General features: G+C 33.6%; 1 protein-coding gene across 2 annotated transcripts in view; it reads left to right on the forward strand.

Moving 5' to 3' along the window:
- Nucleotides 1–20186, forward strand: part of KCNT2 (potassium sodium-activated channel subfamily T member 2) — a 112796-nt gene that overhangs the window by 65247 nt on the left and 27363 nt on the right. Inside the window, exons 14-22 of one of the 2 annotated variants that reach the window (XM_075156555.1) lie at nucleotides 2966–3074; nucleotides 7460–7516; nucleotides 8641–8790; nucleotides 9914–10143; nucleotides 10865–11081; nucleotides 12413–12518; nucleotides 12799–12971; nucleotides 15047–15118; nucleotides 18336–18470. In XM_075156555.1, the coding sequence (XP_075012656.1) occupies nucleotides 2966–3074; nucleotides 7460–7516; nucleotides 8641–8790; nucleotides 9914–10143; nucleotides 10865–11081; nucleotides 12413–12518; nucleotides 12799–12971; nucleotides 15047–15118; nucleotides 18336–18470 (1249 nt within the window). The remainder of the gene's footprint in view (nucleotides 1–2965; nucleotides 3075–7459; nucleotides 7517–8640; nucleotides 8791–9913; nucleotides 10144–10864; nucleotides 11082–12412; nucleotides 12519–12798; nucleotides 12972–15046; nucleotides 15119–18335; nucleotides 18471–20186) is intronic. The other variant, XM_075156556.1, reaches the window with a different exon arrangement.

Genomic DNA, 20186 nt, shown 5'->3' on the forward strand with positions numbered 1-20186 from the left:
ACAGAAACTACAGCTTCTGGACATTCTAAAAGGAATATTTCTTTAGTATAAATACAATCAAAATACTTCTGTTTGGTAAACTGATTTGACATATTTAATATCCAATTCAAAATAAACTGCAGTTTCCTCTGCTGCTTCACTGCTACACTAAATGAGTAATTTGCTGATTCTAGTACCTGCTGTCACAGGACCTGACTGATGTCCCAGACCTGAGGAGTAGGAAACTATCACCCAGCTTCCTCCCTCCTTGCTTTAGAAGAGAAAGCATCAGATAAAGTTCTGTATAACCCTCACCACAGCTCCATAATAAGAGTCCTGAACATAAATATAAAACACAGTAACATTATAGGCAAGCCATAATCTGTCAAATAATTGCAGAAATGAGCCAGTTATTTTTGACCTGATCTGTGTCTAATACAAGAACTTAACTCCAGCCAAGAGGAGAAACCCATAGTACCTCTCTTCATGTTTCAAATGGCTACAATATTTCTAATCATGGTAATTAGATGACTGAAGAATCTTTCTTCTGGTGTTCTCAAAGTACCTCTGAGAATTCAAAAGCTTCAAAACACTTCTGAAGTAGGTAGGGTATTATTTTCATTTACCCATTTTACAGATACATAAAAAGTCATGAAGGCATAAATAGCTCACACAAGGTCAAAGTCTACAATAGGAGTGGAAATAGTCCTATGAGTCCCAGCTCCATGGCTCCTGATGTAAAAACACTTGACAACACAATCTGAATCTCTTACACGTATGAGATTAAGACGACTATTGTAGGACAGCAGTCTGTTTGCTGTGTGTTATATTCTCTGTTAACACTGTATTTTACATAAAAGTCCACCATATACATTAGAGAGTATAGAACATATATGGAGGATTTAAGTCCAAGATATACTTTTCATTTGCATTGTGCCATCCATGATTTATTCACTTTCATTTATATATATTTAAGTCAGTATCTACAATTTGGTTCAAGTACAAGATCTGAAATAACAGATGATGAAATAATTTTCCTCTATATTTTTTCTTGCTCCTATTTTCAAAAGTATTAGCTATAAGATTCTAAACAAAAAATTAAGGGGAGGTTATTTGGCAAACATCCTATACAAATTCAAAAATATGGAGAATTCTCATTCCTTCAATATCAGGAAGTCAAGACACACTTTCATAAACCTTTGCCATCTGACTAATGGTAATGGCATGCAGCTATTCCATCCAAGCAGTAGACTATGCTTTATTCTCTCAAAATCTCTGGCTTAAAATTTAAATAGATTTGTTAATGGCACGTGGTCAACTAAAAGAATACATTTCTGTCTGAAATATTTTCTGCAGGAAATATTTAATTGCTATAACTGAAATATATTTAGGGCAGGAAAAACCTCATTTTGTTCTATGTTTGACAGTGTCTTTATATAACTAAATTTATTCCTTCCCTATCACATTTAAATACACATTGATCTTCAGAAAACGAGAGAATGAATCCCTCCTTTCAGTAGTCAATGATTCTGTTACTGAAAAGCCTCTAGAAATTTCAAAAAGAGGAATAGAGAAGGCATACAAAGTATGCCCTCACTTTTGTTTTCAGTAAGTGTCATGCTTATAGCTATACTATAAATTCCGTCTAGAAAGTAGCTTAGTTAGAGAGGTAAGGTGGTTCTAATGATTTCAATGATATATTAGTGCAACTAGAAGTAGAGGTATGTAGGCAGCTCAGATCTAGGTGGGGAGATTACTTGCTTCCTTTTAGTCAGCAATTTTCCTATGGCTTATGTTTTGATCATCAGCTGTACTACTTGTATTATTCTTTCTCATCAGAAGCAAATCCTGCTCCCATTGAAAGTAACGTAGACTGAATCAAACATTAAATTCAGAAGAAAAAAAATTTACTTAGCATGCAATAAATGCCTTCATGACCTTAGAAAACCTTTATGACTTTAAGATTCCACACTGACAAGAAGTTTCATTAAGTTGTAAGTTTTGTGCTTATCCCTTCTTATATTTATTTTAATACTGTCACAGGTATACGTGAATGACATTAAAGAGTAATTTCTATTTCCTTTTCATGCCGTCACCAGCACTACAGAGCATTTAACTGTGATCTGAATTTAAGCACTAGCCATCCAGGTTGAATAATAATTGATAAAATACTGAAAGCATGTGCATAAGATTTGGCAGTTTTAAGTATAAGAGGACTAGATATATATAGACCAATATAGAGGACTAGATACAATGCCTCTGTCACCTTCTTGTCTCACTTCCCCTCCCCTAAATTCCATTAAAAGATAGAAAAAAACAAAAGGTACTGTGCCATCACAGCAAGTAGTAATGTGCAGACATACTTTCTCGTAAGGACTCTCGAAAACAAAGCACAATTTTGTGATTACAAAAACCAGACAAGGACTGGGGTAAAAAGAATACAAAGTTGTAAAAAACTGGAAAAGAAAAAAACACCACCCTCCTTGCCTAGACTGCAAGGAGGCAGCAGCCTCTAGCAGTTGCTGGGGGAGAGATTAGTCAAATCTCCATGACACGCTGAAGTGCAGTGCAAAATCCCAGATCCACTGCCAAATAACCGGTCTGCAAGCCAGTACAGCCTATCTAATTGATCAGCACTCCTGCATTGCAGTATCCTACATATGCTACGTGGCTTACTCATAGAACTAGTGCAGCAAGATAGTGGAATTGGGATTCACAGAGCCATTGCATCCTCTCCATGTGTAGCTGCAGGACACAAAGTATGAACTGGATGCAAAATTAACTCTACTCATGCAATCTGAGAGATAGCACAGATAAGGCAAATCATACACCGCTGCTCTCCAGGTTCAAGTGGAAGATGAAGATCTGGAGGCAAATTTTGATCGTCCCCATCTTCACTGTTTCCCTAGACAAGGAAAGGAAGTGGTAATTCTGTTCAATGGAAAGTATTTTTGTAAAACAATTTATATCTTCTTTTTTTCTACAGATCATGTTGTGTGTGAAGAGGAATTCAAATATGCTATGCTAGCTCTAAATTGTATATGCCCAGCTACCTCTACATTAATCACACTGCTGGTTCACACATCTAGGGGACAGTAAGTATATACTACCATTAAAAAAAAACCCAACCCTTTGTAAAAGTTATAGCTGATATTCTTTGGAAAATAGCTTACCCTGAACTCCCAGACATCTACAGTTTTTAAAAAGAAATTGGAACTTTCTGCACAAGAAAAGCATCAAGATGTTTTACTCAAGATATTATAATTTCAAAGAGAACCGCCGCCCAATATTTAACAATTTGTTGCATGCTGTTGTGCCACTTTCACAATAGAAGATATGAAAAAACTTGTATTTCCAATTTAGTAGATTGAATCGTGGATCTATCGCACAGTTCTACTTAACAACACCAACAAGACCCAAGAATACCCGTTTTAGTATGTTAATTTGAAGGTCTATTTTTGTACACATAAAAACTCCTATTCATTGAGCTAAAAAAAAAAAAGTTTTTCTGATAACATATAAAATATTATTTGCTATTCAGTGCCTGTACGTTAAGAAGCAAGCAAACATACACGTGAAGAAATGGTTTTTAACATAACTACCACACTGCTGGAAGGGGTGCAGAATTATTGTGTCTCTACAGACTGCATAGTCAAAGTAGAGCCTCTCTATATTTACCAAAATAATGTTACCACATCTGGTATATTTCTGTTATGCTATATTCTTGGAATAACAAGGTATTCTTATTAAAATGTTGTGGGCAGAGAGAGGCATTAAAGAGTAAATCTCCAACTATATCTGTAGAAATGGAACACGTGCATTTAGACTGCACAAGAACACATTTGAGAGTCTAGTAAAAATGCATACTTTTTTTCAAGTAACCATGGACTCAGTAATATCTTAATATTTACAAGCAGACTTATTTAACCTTCTGTATGGCATTTGTAGTATTCCCCTCTGCTCAGGATGGGGAAAACTGAAATTATTGCTAGAAATCTTACTACCAAGAACAACAAATGTCAAGATTTTAATGGCACTGTCTGTACTAGAATCTGTTAATAAGAAGACAACAAAATACTGTTTCCATGCCTCCTAAGAATCATGGTGAAATATGTTCTTCATCAGCCTAGCTTCCATTATCTGACATGCACAGAATACAAAACCTTTTTTAGTAATTTCATATTCTATGTACATAAAAGAAGAGCAGTATTATTAACAGCTAGCAGATAATTTTCCATCAGCACAAAACCAGACATATGAAAGGGACTGTTTTCTGCTGTACTTAAGAACTTTAGCATTTCATTTTTAACACAGGCATATTGATCATTTATACAGATTCCTAACTGTGATGCAAAGTAACTATAGTAGAATGCTAAAGTGCTTACTATTTCTTTTGCAATCAGAATTAATTCATGTGATCAGGGTGGTTAAAGTAACTGATTTCTAGTCTGGTCATTATATACTAGGAGCAAAAAAATTTTTTTTGCACAAATAGTTGTCAGCATTATTTTGAATCCTTTTTACAGAAGCATACAAGCTTGCTGTATAAACACAGAAAGACTGGAAAAGGGAAAATGTCTAGTTGTCATTCTTCTACTTTAGTCAGCACTCATCAGAGCATTTAATCTCAGATGGGCTCCAAAATGCTGAAAAATGGCAAACTTTGGACATCTTAGAGCATGTGTATTAACGCTGGACTAATTGGTTGAATAGATATGACTGTTCTTTAAAACCATACTGTATCTGTGAAAGTTTAAAACAGACACAGAGGGAAAAAACTTCAAAAATATTTAAAACTTGATAGATAATCTTGTCTTCACAGTGCTAAAAATAAAAAAACTCAAAAAATCAAGTATTTCTCTCCCAAAATATCACTTTCTTAGCTTTCAAATTTAATACCTTTGCTACTTCCCTTCATTTCATTTTTGCTAAAAATTTACATAATCCCCAAACTGGTGGGGTTTTGCTTCCCCTTTTATTCCTTACAACTTTTTAAAATCCCTTGGAAATACTGGAATAAGTTCTCAAAAGTCTAATTTAACAGTGGTTTTAATTTTTCATTAAGTTTTGTACAAGTGCACAAATCTGTTCAATGTATGATAAAAGTCACCAAGTCAAGCATTCAAAATTAGGAAACGAGGACAAAGCTGTTGTTTTACTAGACTGCTCTGATCCTATTAAAAAACCCTACTGTGCTGTTGAAAACATTAAGTAATGATCTGCTTGAGCTTACTTTTTGCTTATAACCGAGTGTAACATAGGCCATGTTTAATCTGGAAGTTTTGTGTCCTTGAATATTTAGTTAAGATGATTTTTAACAACTAGAGATTCAACCATTGATTTTTAACAAGTATGCGCTTCTTGAATATAACATTCTAAATTCAAAGAACAGTAATCACATATAATTGAAAAAATTATATAAAATATTAAAATATGTGAGAATAATTTCTTTCTCCTGAATTACCACTTCAATGTCCCAGTTTTATCAATCTTATACTTATTTTACTTTTTTATTCATAATTTTTTATGTGCAATACCATAATTGATTTAAACACTTGTGAACTAAAATAAACTCATACCTAGGTACAGGTATAAATCTGCTCTTTAGAAGTATTATACTTAAGAGATTTATTTTCAAACTTTCTTATTGAGTATACACTAATATTTTAGGGGAAAAAATCCGTGTAAACTTACATTCTTCATAGGCATTTCCTGAGCTCTGCACTGACTCTAGAGTGTTTGAACAGTGTTGGTAAAAGAAATGATTCTGCACTTCATTGTCTTAACGGGGAAATCTGTTTTCAAAATAGTTGTCGGTTTTGAGCTTCCATCTACAGGTTGTCATTGTATTGCAGACATAAAACTGATTTGACTAATTTATAAATCAGAATAATTGTTTTGGCTTTTCTAGATATTGTCTAATGTTGAACAATAGGTAAATTAACTGCTAATTGTTAAAATAGGTTAAATTACCTTTATGCATAAGAAAGATGAAATCAGATGAACATTTGAGTTTGGCTAAGTGTAAGTAAAAAGATGAAGTGAAGATAGATTACTTAAACTACAATTAAAAATTTTAACTATGCATGCATTTATATCCAAACTAAATACTAAATTAGATCTAAATAATGAAGAGTATTTGTTAAATAGACTTCCAATGTTAACAGTGAACTGCTTTCCTTTACATTGGTTCCTGTTTCATTATCCTTTCATTATCCTGGTTACTACCAGCACCTGCATTAAACTTTATGTAAGACTTGAGTTTTAAGTCCCTGTCGCTATTCACTTCCTTATATAAAAAGAACAGACTTGGATTACGGGGACACTGAAATGAATCAACTGCTTCTAACCTTGGGTAATCTTTATAAAGTCTATTCAAAGTCATTGGGAGGATTTTCTTAATAATTAGTTCAGGTTTCCATTCACAGAAGCCCCATACCTGTTGATTTACAAGTTTAGTAACTACAATATAGTGACTGGGAATGTTTGTTCAAGTTATCACAGATAATGAAGTTTAAATGACTACCTATGCCTTTCCATTCCACAAGGAATGGGTCTTCTTTTTACACAGTATTTTAGGTGCATGTAACCAGAGAAGGTTATCAAGGAACTGACCAGAACATTTCTTGCTTTTTGTCATTTCCGTGGTGCAAAGTCATTCATTAAGGGAAAATATGACCACTTTCAAATTCTAGCTTCTTAACATTTGTTAATTTGGTGAAGTCATGATCTTAACCTAAGTGACTTACATTTTAATGGAATTAAACAGTTCATCGAGAGTTTATAGATAAAACATTGTCCCAACTGTTGGTTGTACTCTTACAAACGAAATGCTACTTATTCCACAGGGGATCTATTTCCCATATTTATTAAGAAATAGTGTGACACTGTTAATAATACAAGCTCATTTCGCATAATCATGAAGATAAGTACACTGGGAAATTACTGGAAGTTGAAGGCAGTACATAGCAGCCGAACACAGGAAAAATTATTATTCTCTATAATCCTAATTAGAAAGATAATACAATAAACAGTAAACAAAAAGAAACATGTACATAAATTAAAACCACCTTATCTTCTGAAATTAATATGTGAGGAGACTGGGGAAAATGTTCATTTTCTAAGCAACTTTGGCCAGATCAACTTGCTATTAAAATTACGGGGAAGTTTGCTGCTCTTTATATGAACTGGCTTTTGTCTTCAATACTAGTTTTCAGATTGAACAAACTAGATGTAAATAATCCCATTGTCTTTTCAGCTATTTATGGAATTGAAAACCTCAGTCTGCAAGACATCAAAATTCTACCTTGAATCTTATTTATAATCTTATTATTGATCTTAATTATTAACCTTAATATTTATCTTTAAATGTTATCTAATTATCTAATCTAGTAATAGAACTTTATTAAGGTTTGTATTATGATACCAAATATTGGAAGAAAATAGCCTTTCTGACTTGAACTTAATGTGATCTTTACAGAACAGCCCCATGGGAAGCTTTTAGACAACTAACTGGAACGAAGCAGACTTTAAACAGGTGAACATTCTATTCTAGGGGGAAGAGAAATATAGAAAAATTTTCTTCTGTAATTACATTTCTAGTTCTGCTATTCTACACCTAGTACACTGTTTGTTAATACTGTTGCCATAAAAATTGTTCACTTATTTCCATCTTGAAACAAAATGTTTCTACGCTGAGGATGGAGAAGAATGGTAAATTGAAGAAAAACAAAAATTGTGTTAAGATATTGAACATGTATAAATGAACACAAAGGAGCATATCCCAGTACCATGAGATCTTAGCTCCAAGTGGCAAGCAGAGCACATTTGTCAGTTTTATGTCCTATCTGCATATATATATGTATATATATGCATCCATTATATACAGTAAAAGTCATGCAGACAGAACTTTGTTTCCACATGAAAGTATGTAGTTCATAGAAGCCCCAAGTCTGCAGGTTTCAGTGTTAGCTGAGGTTTGGAACATTTCCACTAACAGTCCATTTGGATAAAGAATGTTAACTGCCTATAGTAAAGGATGATATGCTTAACATGGTTAGAGTAATAATTTCTTTTCTTGCACTAGAGAGAAGAAGGTATATACTTGTCATTGTATGTAAGGCACAGTAACTAGAAATGTCCATAGGGTAAATCTGAAGATAACAGATAAGCAAATGCAGAAAAACCAAAATCTTTCTTACAGATAAAGTGACCGAAGCCAAATGGGTCTTTCCTGCATAAGTTATTTTTAATGATTCTTTACCTACTTCAAACAGGAACCAGACAATCTGCCATGGAGCATCTGAAGAGACTGTCTTTATGAATAGAATGAGCATGCTGTTGGTTTCACCTATCATCTTTAAATTGCAATGAATCTACTTATTATGGTGTAAATTTAAAGAAATTCAGCCATACCTCTCCAGATTTTAAAGTACATAATCTTATACGCCTATTACTTAGCAGAAAATGCTCTTTAATTCATTAAAATAATCTCTGTACTTATAGTATTACCAAGCTTTGATCTCAAATATTTCTTTCAGATTAGCCTATGGGACCTCTTTAATAGACATTTGTAGTTTCTATGGCCGTGAAATACTGTTCTGATTAATAAGAATTTTACAGTAAGTTTTAAATTATTCTCTTTATCTGTACATGTTTCAGGGAGAGTCAGCAATCACCGGAACAATGGCAGAAAATGTATGGCAGATGCTCTGGTAATGAAGTGTATCATATTAACCTGGAAGAAAGTACTTTTTTTGCTGAGTATGAGGGGAAAAGCTTCACATATGCTTCTTTCCATGCACATAAAAAGTATGTTTATTTTCCTATCAATTAAAGTTCAAACAAATAATTACTTGCTTTGCCTGCAACATAGCTCTGCATTCAAAGGTGCGGTATTACACATTACTCTTTCTGGGTTTAAATATCCGGCCATCAGTATATTTCATAGATATTTTCCTGTAAGTTACAGCTGGTCAGGTAAAAGCTCATGTTGGTTCTGTATAGGCCAGCTCAGTCTGTGAGAACAGAATATAAAGGATATATAGGATAAGCCTGACAACCAGAAAAAAATTGTACCTTAGACAGGTTATATGAGAACACCAGTCCCTTTCCATGTCCAAAATAATCTAGAAAAAGGTGGGTGGGAGTGTGTTAGTGTATTTTTCTTTTTATTTATTTAGGAGTCAGCTGGAAATCTGGCTTCCTTTGTGTTCATTTTATGCAAAATGTTTAATTTAAAGGTGGTACATGCTACATTCTGGTGGCCGTTCAAAATTAAACCGTATTTTTTCTGTTAGATGCTAACATATCTTCTTTAGGTTCCAGATCATGCATCACTTATTCAGTGCTGCTCTGTGTTTTTGTGAACACAAATCATGTATATTTGTATATATTTAACAAAATGAACACATATCAAATCCTGAACACCGAGTTTATTCTCATACTTAAGTGAGAGAAAGACTTTTTTGTTTTGCTTTAATTCCTTATTTTCTATCACTAATCAAATGCATTTCTAGAAGTGAATCGCAAAAATGAATTCTGAAAATGGTTTCCGTTGCATATGAATAATGGAACAATTTAACATGATGAATACTTGTTCATATTATATATCCATTCTTCTACTAATATTTTCCCCGAAGGGACTATTCATCAGATAGAAAAAAAATCAGTTGGAACAGCATCAGAAGAATATCATGGGGATTAAGAAAAATGCTGGATTCAAATACCTAGGGATCATGAGCTCGTAAAAACTGCTTGATCAGAAGTGGCCTATTTAGGAGATAACGTTTTTCAACATATTTGTCATCCAAAAATCTGCAAATGTTCATAATCTGCAAAATAAAAATATACTGGAGGTTCATTTTTGACAATGGAAATTCTGGTATATACAGAACTATGCAAAATGAACCATGCCTTTCCTTTTCTAATTAAGGTTTGGAGTCTGTCTGATTGGTGTTAGAAAGGAAGATAACAAAAACATTTTGCTGAATCCAGGTCCTCGATATATCATGAGTTCTACAGATATATGTTTTTATATAAATATCACCAAAGAAGAGAATTCTGCTTTTAAGAAGCAAGAAAAGCATAGAAAAAACCATGAATCAAAATTATCTTATCGCGGAGCTTCTAGGTTACCTGTACACAGTATAATAGCCAGTATGGGTAAGTAAAAAAAAAAAAAAAGCCTCACAACATATTCTTGTTCAATGAATACTGCATTTTTAAGCTTTTAACAGTGTATTCCTAAAATTATAATTTAAATTAATGTATAAGGAATTCCAATAGTGTGCGGAAAGAAAAAAATATTAAACACTTGCCCTCGTATTTTCAGAAAAAAAAAAAAACAACAAAAACCAAAAAACCCAAACCACAAAACCAAACAAAAAAACAACCCAACGGAATTTGGTTATGTTTTTCTTTTACTTGACAATATGGAATTAAGACTGTTGTATAAAAAAGTCATAATAAAATGTATGCAAAGCAAAAAAACTGGGAAAATCACATGGATCATTTCTTTGTCATGCATAACTGGTTGTTGTAATAAGTTTTCATAAGCTGCTTTAATTAAAAAAATGCCCTTGCTCAATAAAAATATCTGCAGGTTGTTGATGCATCTATATATGGATTAATTATATAAGGTATGATTTTAAAAAGGTAGTTAACAAGAAAATATATATTAATGGTCAGAAAAAGCGCCACTTTGCAGAAAAGGCTTCCTCAGGTATAGTTTAAACACTTGTTATATTTTAATGTAATAAACACAATCAATATAGTATTCCTTTCAGTCTTTGGCTGTGCAGTCAGGTAATCCCCACTAAACATAGGAATCTCATTCAAATGTTTTGACAACCACACTGAGAAAATGCTTTCAACACTACTTCAGGGACAGTGGCTATCGATCTACAAGATACAGGATGCCGAACATCCAGCGGACCTACGCTAGCTCTTCCTTCCGAGGGAGGTAAAGAGGGCAGACGGCCCAGTATAGCACCTGTTTTGGAGGTTGCAGACTCATCCTCACTTCAGACATGTGACCTGCTAAGTGACCAGTCAGAAGATGAAGCTACCCCATCAGATGATGAAGTCTCTGCAGGCTTAGAGTATGTATATTAAATATAAAGTAAACAACATAATTTGAAAAGCTAATGTTATGTAAACAGCATGGATAATTTTTTGACATGCAAATCAGTCCAAGCAGTTGTAGGAAGCAAGACCCATAAAGGCCAATTATGGAATTATACCCTTTTATGAAATGCTATTGTCTGTTAGCAGAATGCCATTATGCCTATTTTGAAATAAAAAAACAGATTAACTCCTCCATTTGCTGGAGATTTTCTATACGCGGTTATAAAGATCTAATTGTGTATAGCAATTTTTATAGCATTTTTTATGACCATTTTTCTTACATTCTCTAGTTATAAAGACAGAACTGAACAAATTTGTAAACAGATAAGTTCTTCTGTCCTGAGAATGCAGTGATAATCAGATCATCCAACAGGCTTGTTGAACGCTGGGGCTAGGTGTCTGACTTCAAAATGTAGCAATGACAAAAAATGTGGTATGAGACAAAATTATTATATCTAATATAAAATGCTTGTTAGCACGTTATGGAAAATAATGATGCATTACTCAGATAAAAACAGAAGATTCAATCCTGTAACTGCCATGCAGATAAGCAATTATGTTTATTGGGATTAGTCAGGGATGTTAAAACTGAAAAACACAATTACACCAGTGGCTCACCTAGCGCAGTTTCCCATCTCCAACAGTGGCAAGCATGAGAAGCCCCAGGGAAGATCATAAAGAGCCAATGAAAAAAGTAATAGAACAAGCCATCTTAAATCTGCAGACTGAAATACCAGGATTTAAAAGGCCTCGTATTAAAAACTAAGGCCAATTAGAAATTTCATCTCATCAGCAAGAGGATTTGCCATTTAAAATTTATTCCAACCATGTTGAAAGTATGTTGTTAAAGCAAGAAGATGATGACCTCACTCATTCTTGGTAAGTGTTTGAAAGGAAAATGGAGGAAGAAGAGCAGAAGTACCACAATTATTTCTATTTTCTTTCCTTCCTTTTTTTTCCTTCCTTAAAAGTTTCCAGTACATGTGTTCAAAACACTAGGACAGCACACTATGATACATCAGCCCATTTCCAAAGATGCCTATACAAAAAAAAAACCTCAAGCAAAATTCCTTTAGTCCACAAAAGCACGATAGCTTTCACTAAATTGTATTGAATTGGTCGAAGCCACAAAATACATTCTTTTGATCCTTATGGAACATAGTTCATTTCATGTACTTGACTCTGCCAGTCTACAGATAACTGCAAAACTTGGACATATAGGTATAAACATACCAAAAAATAGTTGTATAGTCAACTGTGTTTCAGTAATTTGCTATACTGAAAAATGTTTGTTCTATTCTCCTAGGTATGCCAAAGGCTATCCTCCTTACTCTCCGTATATTGGAAGCTCTCCCACATTTTGTCATCTTCTGCATGAAAAAGTACCCTTCTGTTGCCTAAGACTAGATAAGGTAAAGGCAGTTTCTGTCACTGGATAAAACTGCATTCTCCTGTCTCTTGCATCTGAACAGAGTTAAATTCTGGTTTCTGCTTAGAGATGAGGTTTGTTCAGCACTTGCTAAGTTATAACATGTTTTCTCATCCTTTTCATCACCAAGCGTTTGTTTATGTCGAATCAGGCCTATATCAGGTCATCTGATACATTTTTCTATTTCTAATGGTAAAACCCTTTAATGTCACAGCTAAATCTCTGTTCATATCCACTGAACTTGTTTCTTATTTTGATTTTAGGGATGCCAACATAACTACTATGAAGATGCCAAAGCCTATGGATTCAAAAATAAATTGATTATAGTTGCAGCAGAAACTGCTGGAAATGGCTTATATAACTTTATTGTTCCACTCAGAGCTTATTACCGACCAAAGAAAGAACTAAATCCCATTGTATTACTCCTGGATAACCCGTAAGTCATTTTTTTTTTTTTTTTTTAATGATACATTTTAAACTCATTTTACCATTACTTCAATAGATGATCACTCTTCACATGGCCAACTTAAAATCAAAAACATTATGGCACATTTATCTTTGAGAAGAGTTGGTGACAAAAATAATACCCTATGTTCACTGTCATATACGAAATGGACTTTTTACTGACTGTAAATGGCCATAGTAAATTTAAATGTCCTTATTCTTCATGGCCAATGTTTCAGCTAAGTATTTCTTAAAAATACCTAAAATAATGTGAATATTACTACTAAAATTAAATAACTTCATAAACACTGTAAAAAGCAAACTGTGTAACAGTTTCACAGCTACATGACAGCACTTCAGACAACACTAACCTACTTAACACAAGGCACTTAGTGGCCTGGACCAGTCAGCTATATTTTTAATAACTTTAGACTCCAAGATAAACAGTTCTTTAAGCCAGTAGGGCACTCCCCCTGACACACACACACACTTTGTCTACAATTATATAAAGTCATGGAAGAAAATTAAAACCTGCTTTATTGTTGTCACTACCATATCTGTCTGGAGATCGCTGGAATTCTTAGCCCTTCTTGCATTACCTGTTTAAAATTTCAGACAAATTCTTCTCTGGCAAGACTGATTCATTTATAATCTGACAGTGAATGAAAGAGACTTTTTTTTTTGGGGGCAACACTTTGGTACTGCTCAAGTACTTAAAATCACAATTTGGAAGATACAAAAATGGAGGCTAGCCATATACAGAAAATTAGATCAAACTATGACTTAAAGAAATGACAGCAGCAGAAATTTCTTATAGGTTCTGATTCCAGGCTGACACTTCTCTTTGCATATATATGTTCTAGTTTAAGTGATTTATTATACAAAGGCCTGCTGTGAAGTGTCTCACTTTTGCCTCAGACAGCTCTTTAGTGAAGCTGTATACACCTGTGTTTGCAAAACAGAAGCTTTTTTATGTACATATTATGGCATACAGTGAATTACACAAATTGGTAAAAGCCTGAATTAGGCTAAAGGACTTTTGATTTGTGACTTTAATCTTAAAGATGTGAGCATACAGTGCCCTCTAGTGCTTGTTCTCTTTTCCAGCATAGCGCCCGAGTTTACAAACTTTAATGCTGTTGTGACATTTATGGCTAAAACCACTTTTTGTTAGCATAAAGTAAAAGCTATGGTTGCTAATAAAACTAATAGCTTTAATGTTGTCTCGCTCTACACAGCATTTGCAGTAACTCCTCTGAAAGGCCAGCATTCATGGGACTACAGAAGCTAGCTGAAAAGCCAGCATGCTTTTCATACATGCATGAAGTGGAATTCAGGCTGCCATTCAAGTCAATTGGAATTTTGTAATTTACTTCATTGGACGTAGGATTCAGCCACCTTCAATGAACATATCTATGCCTTGTTGTTATATTCTATTTTCTCTGTTTATTAAGGCAATTTATTACAGTATGCTTATTCTGATATCTACACATCCCATACGTTTTAAGATTTCCGATATTTCTTGGTATGTAAGAGGAAACACAGTAAAACTTATGATTAAAGAAACAATGCCATAAAATACAGTATCTTAGTTTTCACATTCCATTTTAAAAATAAGGTTTCATCTAAGATCGTCTTATTGACTTGAATGGAGCTGTTGGCACAAAAACGAAATGATGATTGGGTTTCCACTTCACATTTTAATTGAAAATTCTCACTGCTTATTTTAAGTACTCCTAAGTCATGCCTTGGAGTATAACTTGGTAGTGTGTCTTTGACATCAGTCATTCATTCTTATATTTGGAATTGTACTGTGCCATAAAATTTCTGATTTAAGAGGTGCATTTATTAATATAAGCATGTTAATTCTGATCATTCTTTAAGATCACAGCAAACTGTTGATTCACAGCTTTCTGCAAACCTGTTTCCTATTTAAAGTGATATTACACTGCCAAAGATTTAAAAAGTTATTTTTTTTAAAAAAGCTACCAGTTTATTGAAATATTTTAGAAGAGATGCTGCTGTTGTGATATTATGTTTCATTTTGTAATCCCATCTGCTGCTTAGGCCAGATATGCATTTTCTGGATGCAATCTGTTGGTTTCCAATGGTTTACTACATGGTGGGCTCTATCGACAAGTAGGTGAAATAACTGTTAGAAAACTTAACATTGTAGTGCTCAGTGGTTTGTTGTGTGTATTGTCATTGCATGCTTAAGTGTGTGTTGTATTTGAAGATGATCTTTTTGCATGCATGGTTTGTGTCAGTGTGCTATAATTTGGGATTTCAAATTTCTGACTTATAAAGGATATCACTAGTGAAAAGTATGACAGGGAACACAGGTTAATATCTTCAAAAAAATAAGATCAATGCTTATTTAGGTGCATTAATATGTTTCTACAAATTGCCAGGTTATAGCCCTGATTCTAGTATCATTCTATACTTAGTTATAATTTGTTTGGATTTACTGACTAGGATTTTGTAAAGGTAGCTACAGAATGTAGACAGTACTAATACTGACAGTCTTGAATGTGTCCGACAGTCTTCATCTTTCACTACGTAAAATATCACCTACTCCTACACTTCTGTCTTCACCTCTGCTACTGTATATTTGCATATCTAGGTTTAGCAACATAGATTTAATGTTTAAAGTCAGGCAGAAACAAGAGAAGAGCAAGGGCTCATTTGCATTTTAGTAAACTCCTGTGTGTGGAGTGTCCGTTTAAAGAAGAAAATGGTTTGCTTCACTATGTAGCTGATTTTGAGTTGGGGCTACAAGCCCATAATACTTATTCCCCAAGTGGAAATCAAAAAAACTTACTTCCTGTCCTGAATTAACAGAATCCAGTTTTTCAGTGAGAATTCTGGAGATTCAATGTTTCTCCATCTCAACCTGTTGTAACAAGGGCTTCAAAACTACTTATAGTAGTGATACAGTTACAGATTTACCTTGGTGATATCATAGTCATTGTGCGATTTGCAAAGAATCTGCAGAAGTGTTTTTCATTTTCTACATTTCTTACTCTAAACCAAAAAAGTGTCTCAGGTTGTTAATATCTACTACTTTCTTAACTCTTAATTCCACAACAATTATAAAAAGAATTCATACTAGCAGAATAACTGAGTTGGCTCAAAGTATCCAAAGTAATTAATAACCCAAAGATGTTAACCTGTTTTTATTAACATGGAAAATTAATTAAATTTACTGAGTTTATGTCAAAAATGAAATCACCAAATCCCTCCCTAAAGGTCTTTTGTTGTTTTTAGAACTGAGAGTGGAGAAAAAAAAAAAAAAAAAAAAAGAAAAAAAGTGTGTAGAGTCTTTGAAATAAGTAATTATACAGAATTCTACAGTTTACAGTAATACTAGCATGAACTTCTGCATCTTTTCTGACAATACAATCGCTTTAATTCCTGGTGCAATAACCAATCATATTTGGGGGGGGGGGGGAGAGGGCGGAGTTTTGACATCTGTTTTCATCAATAACAAGACTTTTAAAAACATAGTTCATACTTATTCCCTGTGTTTTCCTAAACATGTTTTTAAATCATGTACAATTAATAGAAGTTGATCATCTTTAGCTAAGAACTACAATGTACAATATGCAGAGGTTCCTTTCTTGTTTAATAGGTATAGAATACATTCCCAAAGTGCCACCTACTACCTTTTAAGTATCTAATTTTTTTGTCATTTGGTCATCTGGCATGAAATGTCATCATTTTAGAGAGAAAACCACCAAAGGAATTACTCTTATTTACCACTCCTTTTTGTTAGAAGTGGATGGCCTGCAGAAAAAATAGCTTTACCAAAATTCATAGCTGGGATGAACTTCTTCAAAATATCTCATCAAGTAGTAGAAATCTATTCTACAGTCTTCAGGTATAAATGATGCGAGATCTGTAACTGAACGGATTTCACAGCTGTGTAGAAACCTATTCAGTATTAAGAAACCTATAGCTGAGGTACCTGAGAACTAGAATGATAATACTTCTATATTAGTATTTTTTTTTAATTCTCCACAAATTACCTGAATGTAACTGCTAAAATAAGAATAGCTGTTGAGCTTATGAAATGTTGAAATGCAGAAAATCTGGATATTTCAGAATATGCTGCTATTTTCAGGGATCAACTGAAAGACTGAAAAAGCAGAAATACAAATTGCTCAGAGAAAGGTCGGAGTTCTACTTGTGTACTGAGGTTGTTAATATAGATCATATAAAATACAGCCTTTCTTATTTTTGTAGTCAACCACTGGTGATACTGCACAGTTTCAAAAATAATTATATTATGTATTTGTTTTGGAAGAATACATATAAGACCTAAAATAAATACCACGAATTTGTAGAGTTCTCTTTATCCAAAATTTCGAAAAGAATTTATAATAGGTTACGTAAACTTAGGAACCTAAGAAGATCATTGATGAAAAGAAAAACTGTATCAGGACAATTAAGACAATATTATAGATTGCCAAATGAGAAGCAATTATAATGCCAAAACAGCTTTTCACCTTGAAAGTAAACAGAATGATGCAAAAATTTATTTTTCCAGTTTCCTTTGGAAACCATGAAATTCATCCTTTCTTCTTATTTTCACGTACTTAAAAATTGCTAGGTTCCTAGCAGTCTTTATCATTACAGAAAAGTCCTTACTAAACTTTTCAAAAAGTGCTTAGTTTCTATGGAAAATATTATTGTTAAAACAATAGACATGCTTCATTTTGGAAACAAAGCTATAAGGCATGATTGGAACTGTTACTCAGCTGTCTGCGAGTTTTTTCTATGGTCAGGCTTCACAGGAAACATTGTCCAGCAGAGTGCAAAGTTTTACTGATGTACAGCTGCTCCTGAAAGCATCATGAGAACACTCCAACCCATAGATTAACCTAAAAGAAGAATGTATGACATGTCCTGGCAGAACCTTTATTAGCATTTTGAAACTGAAATATAATTGTGGGAAAGAGCAACCCAAAGCATTTATTTTGATCTGTTTATTGCCAAAAGTAACTGCAATGAAGAAAGTTGTCGCAGTATGTAAGGACATAATGTCTTCCCAAGAAACCGTTAAAGGCTTATTTTAAGTTGAAATAAATTTATCATTTTTGCAAAAGGAGAGGGACTGTAACAACTTACTGAAGTGCATTCTGTATTATTTCAAGGAAAATAATTATTCATATTCTATTCTATCAATTGAGATTATATACTTGATATAGATTATATTGGAAGTTATGATATGTACATGGAGATGAAGGGAACCCGCAACTCAGCCTGTGATCTGCAAATTCCAACCATCCCTAATCTTTTAAATGTTACATATTTAAGTTACTTGTTTCTTTCTCCCTCTTTCTCTTCACAAAAGCCTAGATGACTTATTAAGATGTGGGGTCACCTTTGCAGCTAATATGGTGGTCGTGGACAAAGAAAGTACAATGAGTGCCGAGGAAGACTACATGGCAGATGCTAAGACTATTGTAAATGTTCAAACACTCTTTAGGTAAGATGTTTTTGCAGTCTATCTATACATCTTCATTAATCGTGAAATACTTAATGCCTTTTGTACTCAGATAAGAAATGATTTTTTTTTTTTTCTTTCTTCTACTTTCCCTTATATGAATTTGTGTCTTACATGGGCAAACCTTTTCCCACCCTGCTTAGCAATACACTCAGAGTACTGAGGTATTGTCCTGAAATTTCAGATTAATTTCTATGCATCCCAAAACTGGATGATCATTTTAGAAGTCCACTGTCAGGTTTGCAGGAAGGAAAAGAAAGCTACTCTTGAAGACTTAGGACCAAAGATAGTTGAGAAAAGAAATTTTTCCTCAGTGCAGCAGTCTTTCACAGTAATGCTAAAGACAGTATGAAAAGCAGATCCTTCTAAAAGGTAAGCATTGCATCACTATGAAGTTAGTATTAAGTGTTCACATTTTGAATATTTAATTTTGAACAAAAATTAGGTTTTTAGGCACATGTATGCAACGTTACATGACAACAACATACTAAGAGTCATGAAGGAATAACTCAATACAGAGAGAAAAAACGGATCAGTCTAGTCAAGAGGCTGAGAAGGCAGTTCTGTGATAAAGAGCTAAACAAACTGAGATTTCCTGTTCTTTTGAGAACCTCTCCTGATTAAAGCCTCACTTTGTGTTAAATATCATTTCAACAAATACCAAAAGATACACGTCGCTTTAAACTGAAAAAAAGTTCTTATATGCTTAAAAAACAAAACACCACACCACAAAAACCCAAAACACACGAAACAAAACACACTATACAGTCAAGTATGAAATGCCTCCCTGATTTGGGCTTAAGCCTAGCACTTCCTGTTGTTCATTCTAGTAAGACCTGGACAAAATGAAGTCCTTCCCTAGAGGACTCAGTATCATTCAATATTGCTGCCCTTTTCGGTGTCAAGCCTTCCACATAAGACCGGAGAGAGGTGCATAGTAAAAGTCTTTTGAATCTGTCAGCGTTTTAGAAAACTGAGCTCATTAAAACACAAGTATTTCAATGGAGGTTTTTTTTTTTAATGCAACCGCGGATGAGAATGCAGTTAAATGCTGTTAGCATTTCTGCATGCGCTCAAAAGAAGCAAAATCTACGTTGCACAAGAAACTTTAGTTCTGTCTTTTTCTACCTTTGAGTTTTTGAATTTGTATCTGATACTAGCACAGGTGTGTGTGTTTCATAATCACACCTAAATTTAATTTAGAAGCTATAATTGAACTTAGTCTGTACATCATTGAAGTCTACTCTTAACCATATTGTGGTAGGGTATCTTGGTGAGGTTTTGACATACATCACTTCAGTTTTTCAGAAATATGTTTTACCCCCAAATATAAGACAGAAAAATGAGCTGAATAAAAAATAAAACTTACAAAGTACCACTTGATTTTTCCCGTAGATGTGTTCTACCTTGTAAAAGAAACTAAAAAAAAAAAAAAAAGAAAAAAAAAAAGAAAAAAAGAAAAAAGATCATAGTAGTACACTGCGTACCATAGGTATCCAACTAGAACTTACTATATAGTCATTCAGTTGTCTTGCACAATGCTTACAACTAGATGGCAGCTTTAACTCACGTGTGAACTATATATCTGGTTCAGTATAATTTTAAGACTGCATGGCACTTTTTACAAATATCAAAAGAAATCAGAATAAATATCTTGGTTTAAGGCTTAACAATACTTTTTCAGAAAACTTTGTAAAC

This window comes from Calonectris borealis, chromosome 8 (genome assembly GCF_964195595.1).
Source record: "Calonectris borealis chromosome 8, bCalBor7.hap1.2, whole genome shotgun sequence".
NCBI classification, from domain to species: domain Eukaryota; kingdom Metazoa; phylum Chordata; class Aves; order Procellariiformes; family Procellariidae; genus Calonectris; species Calonectris borealis.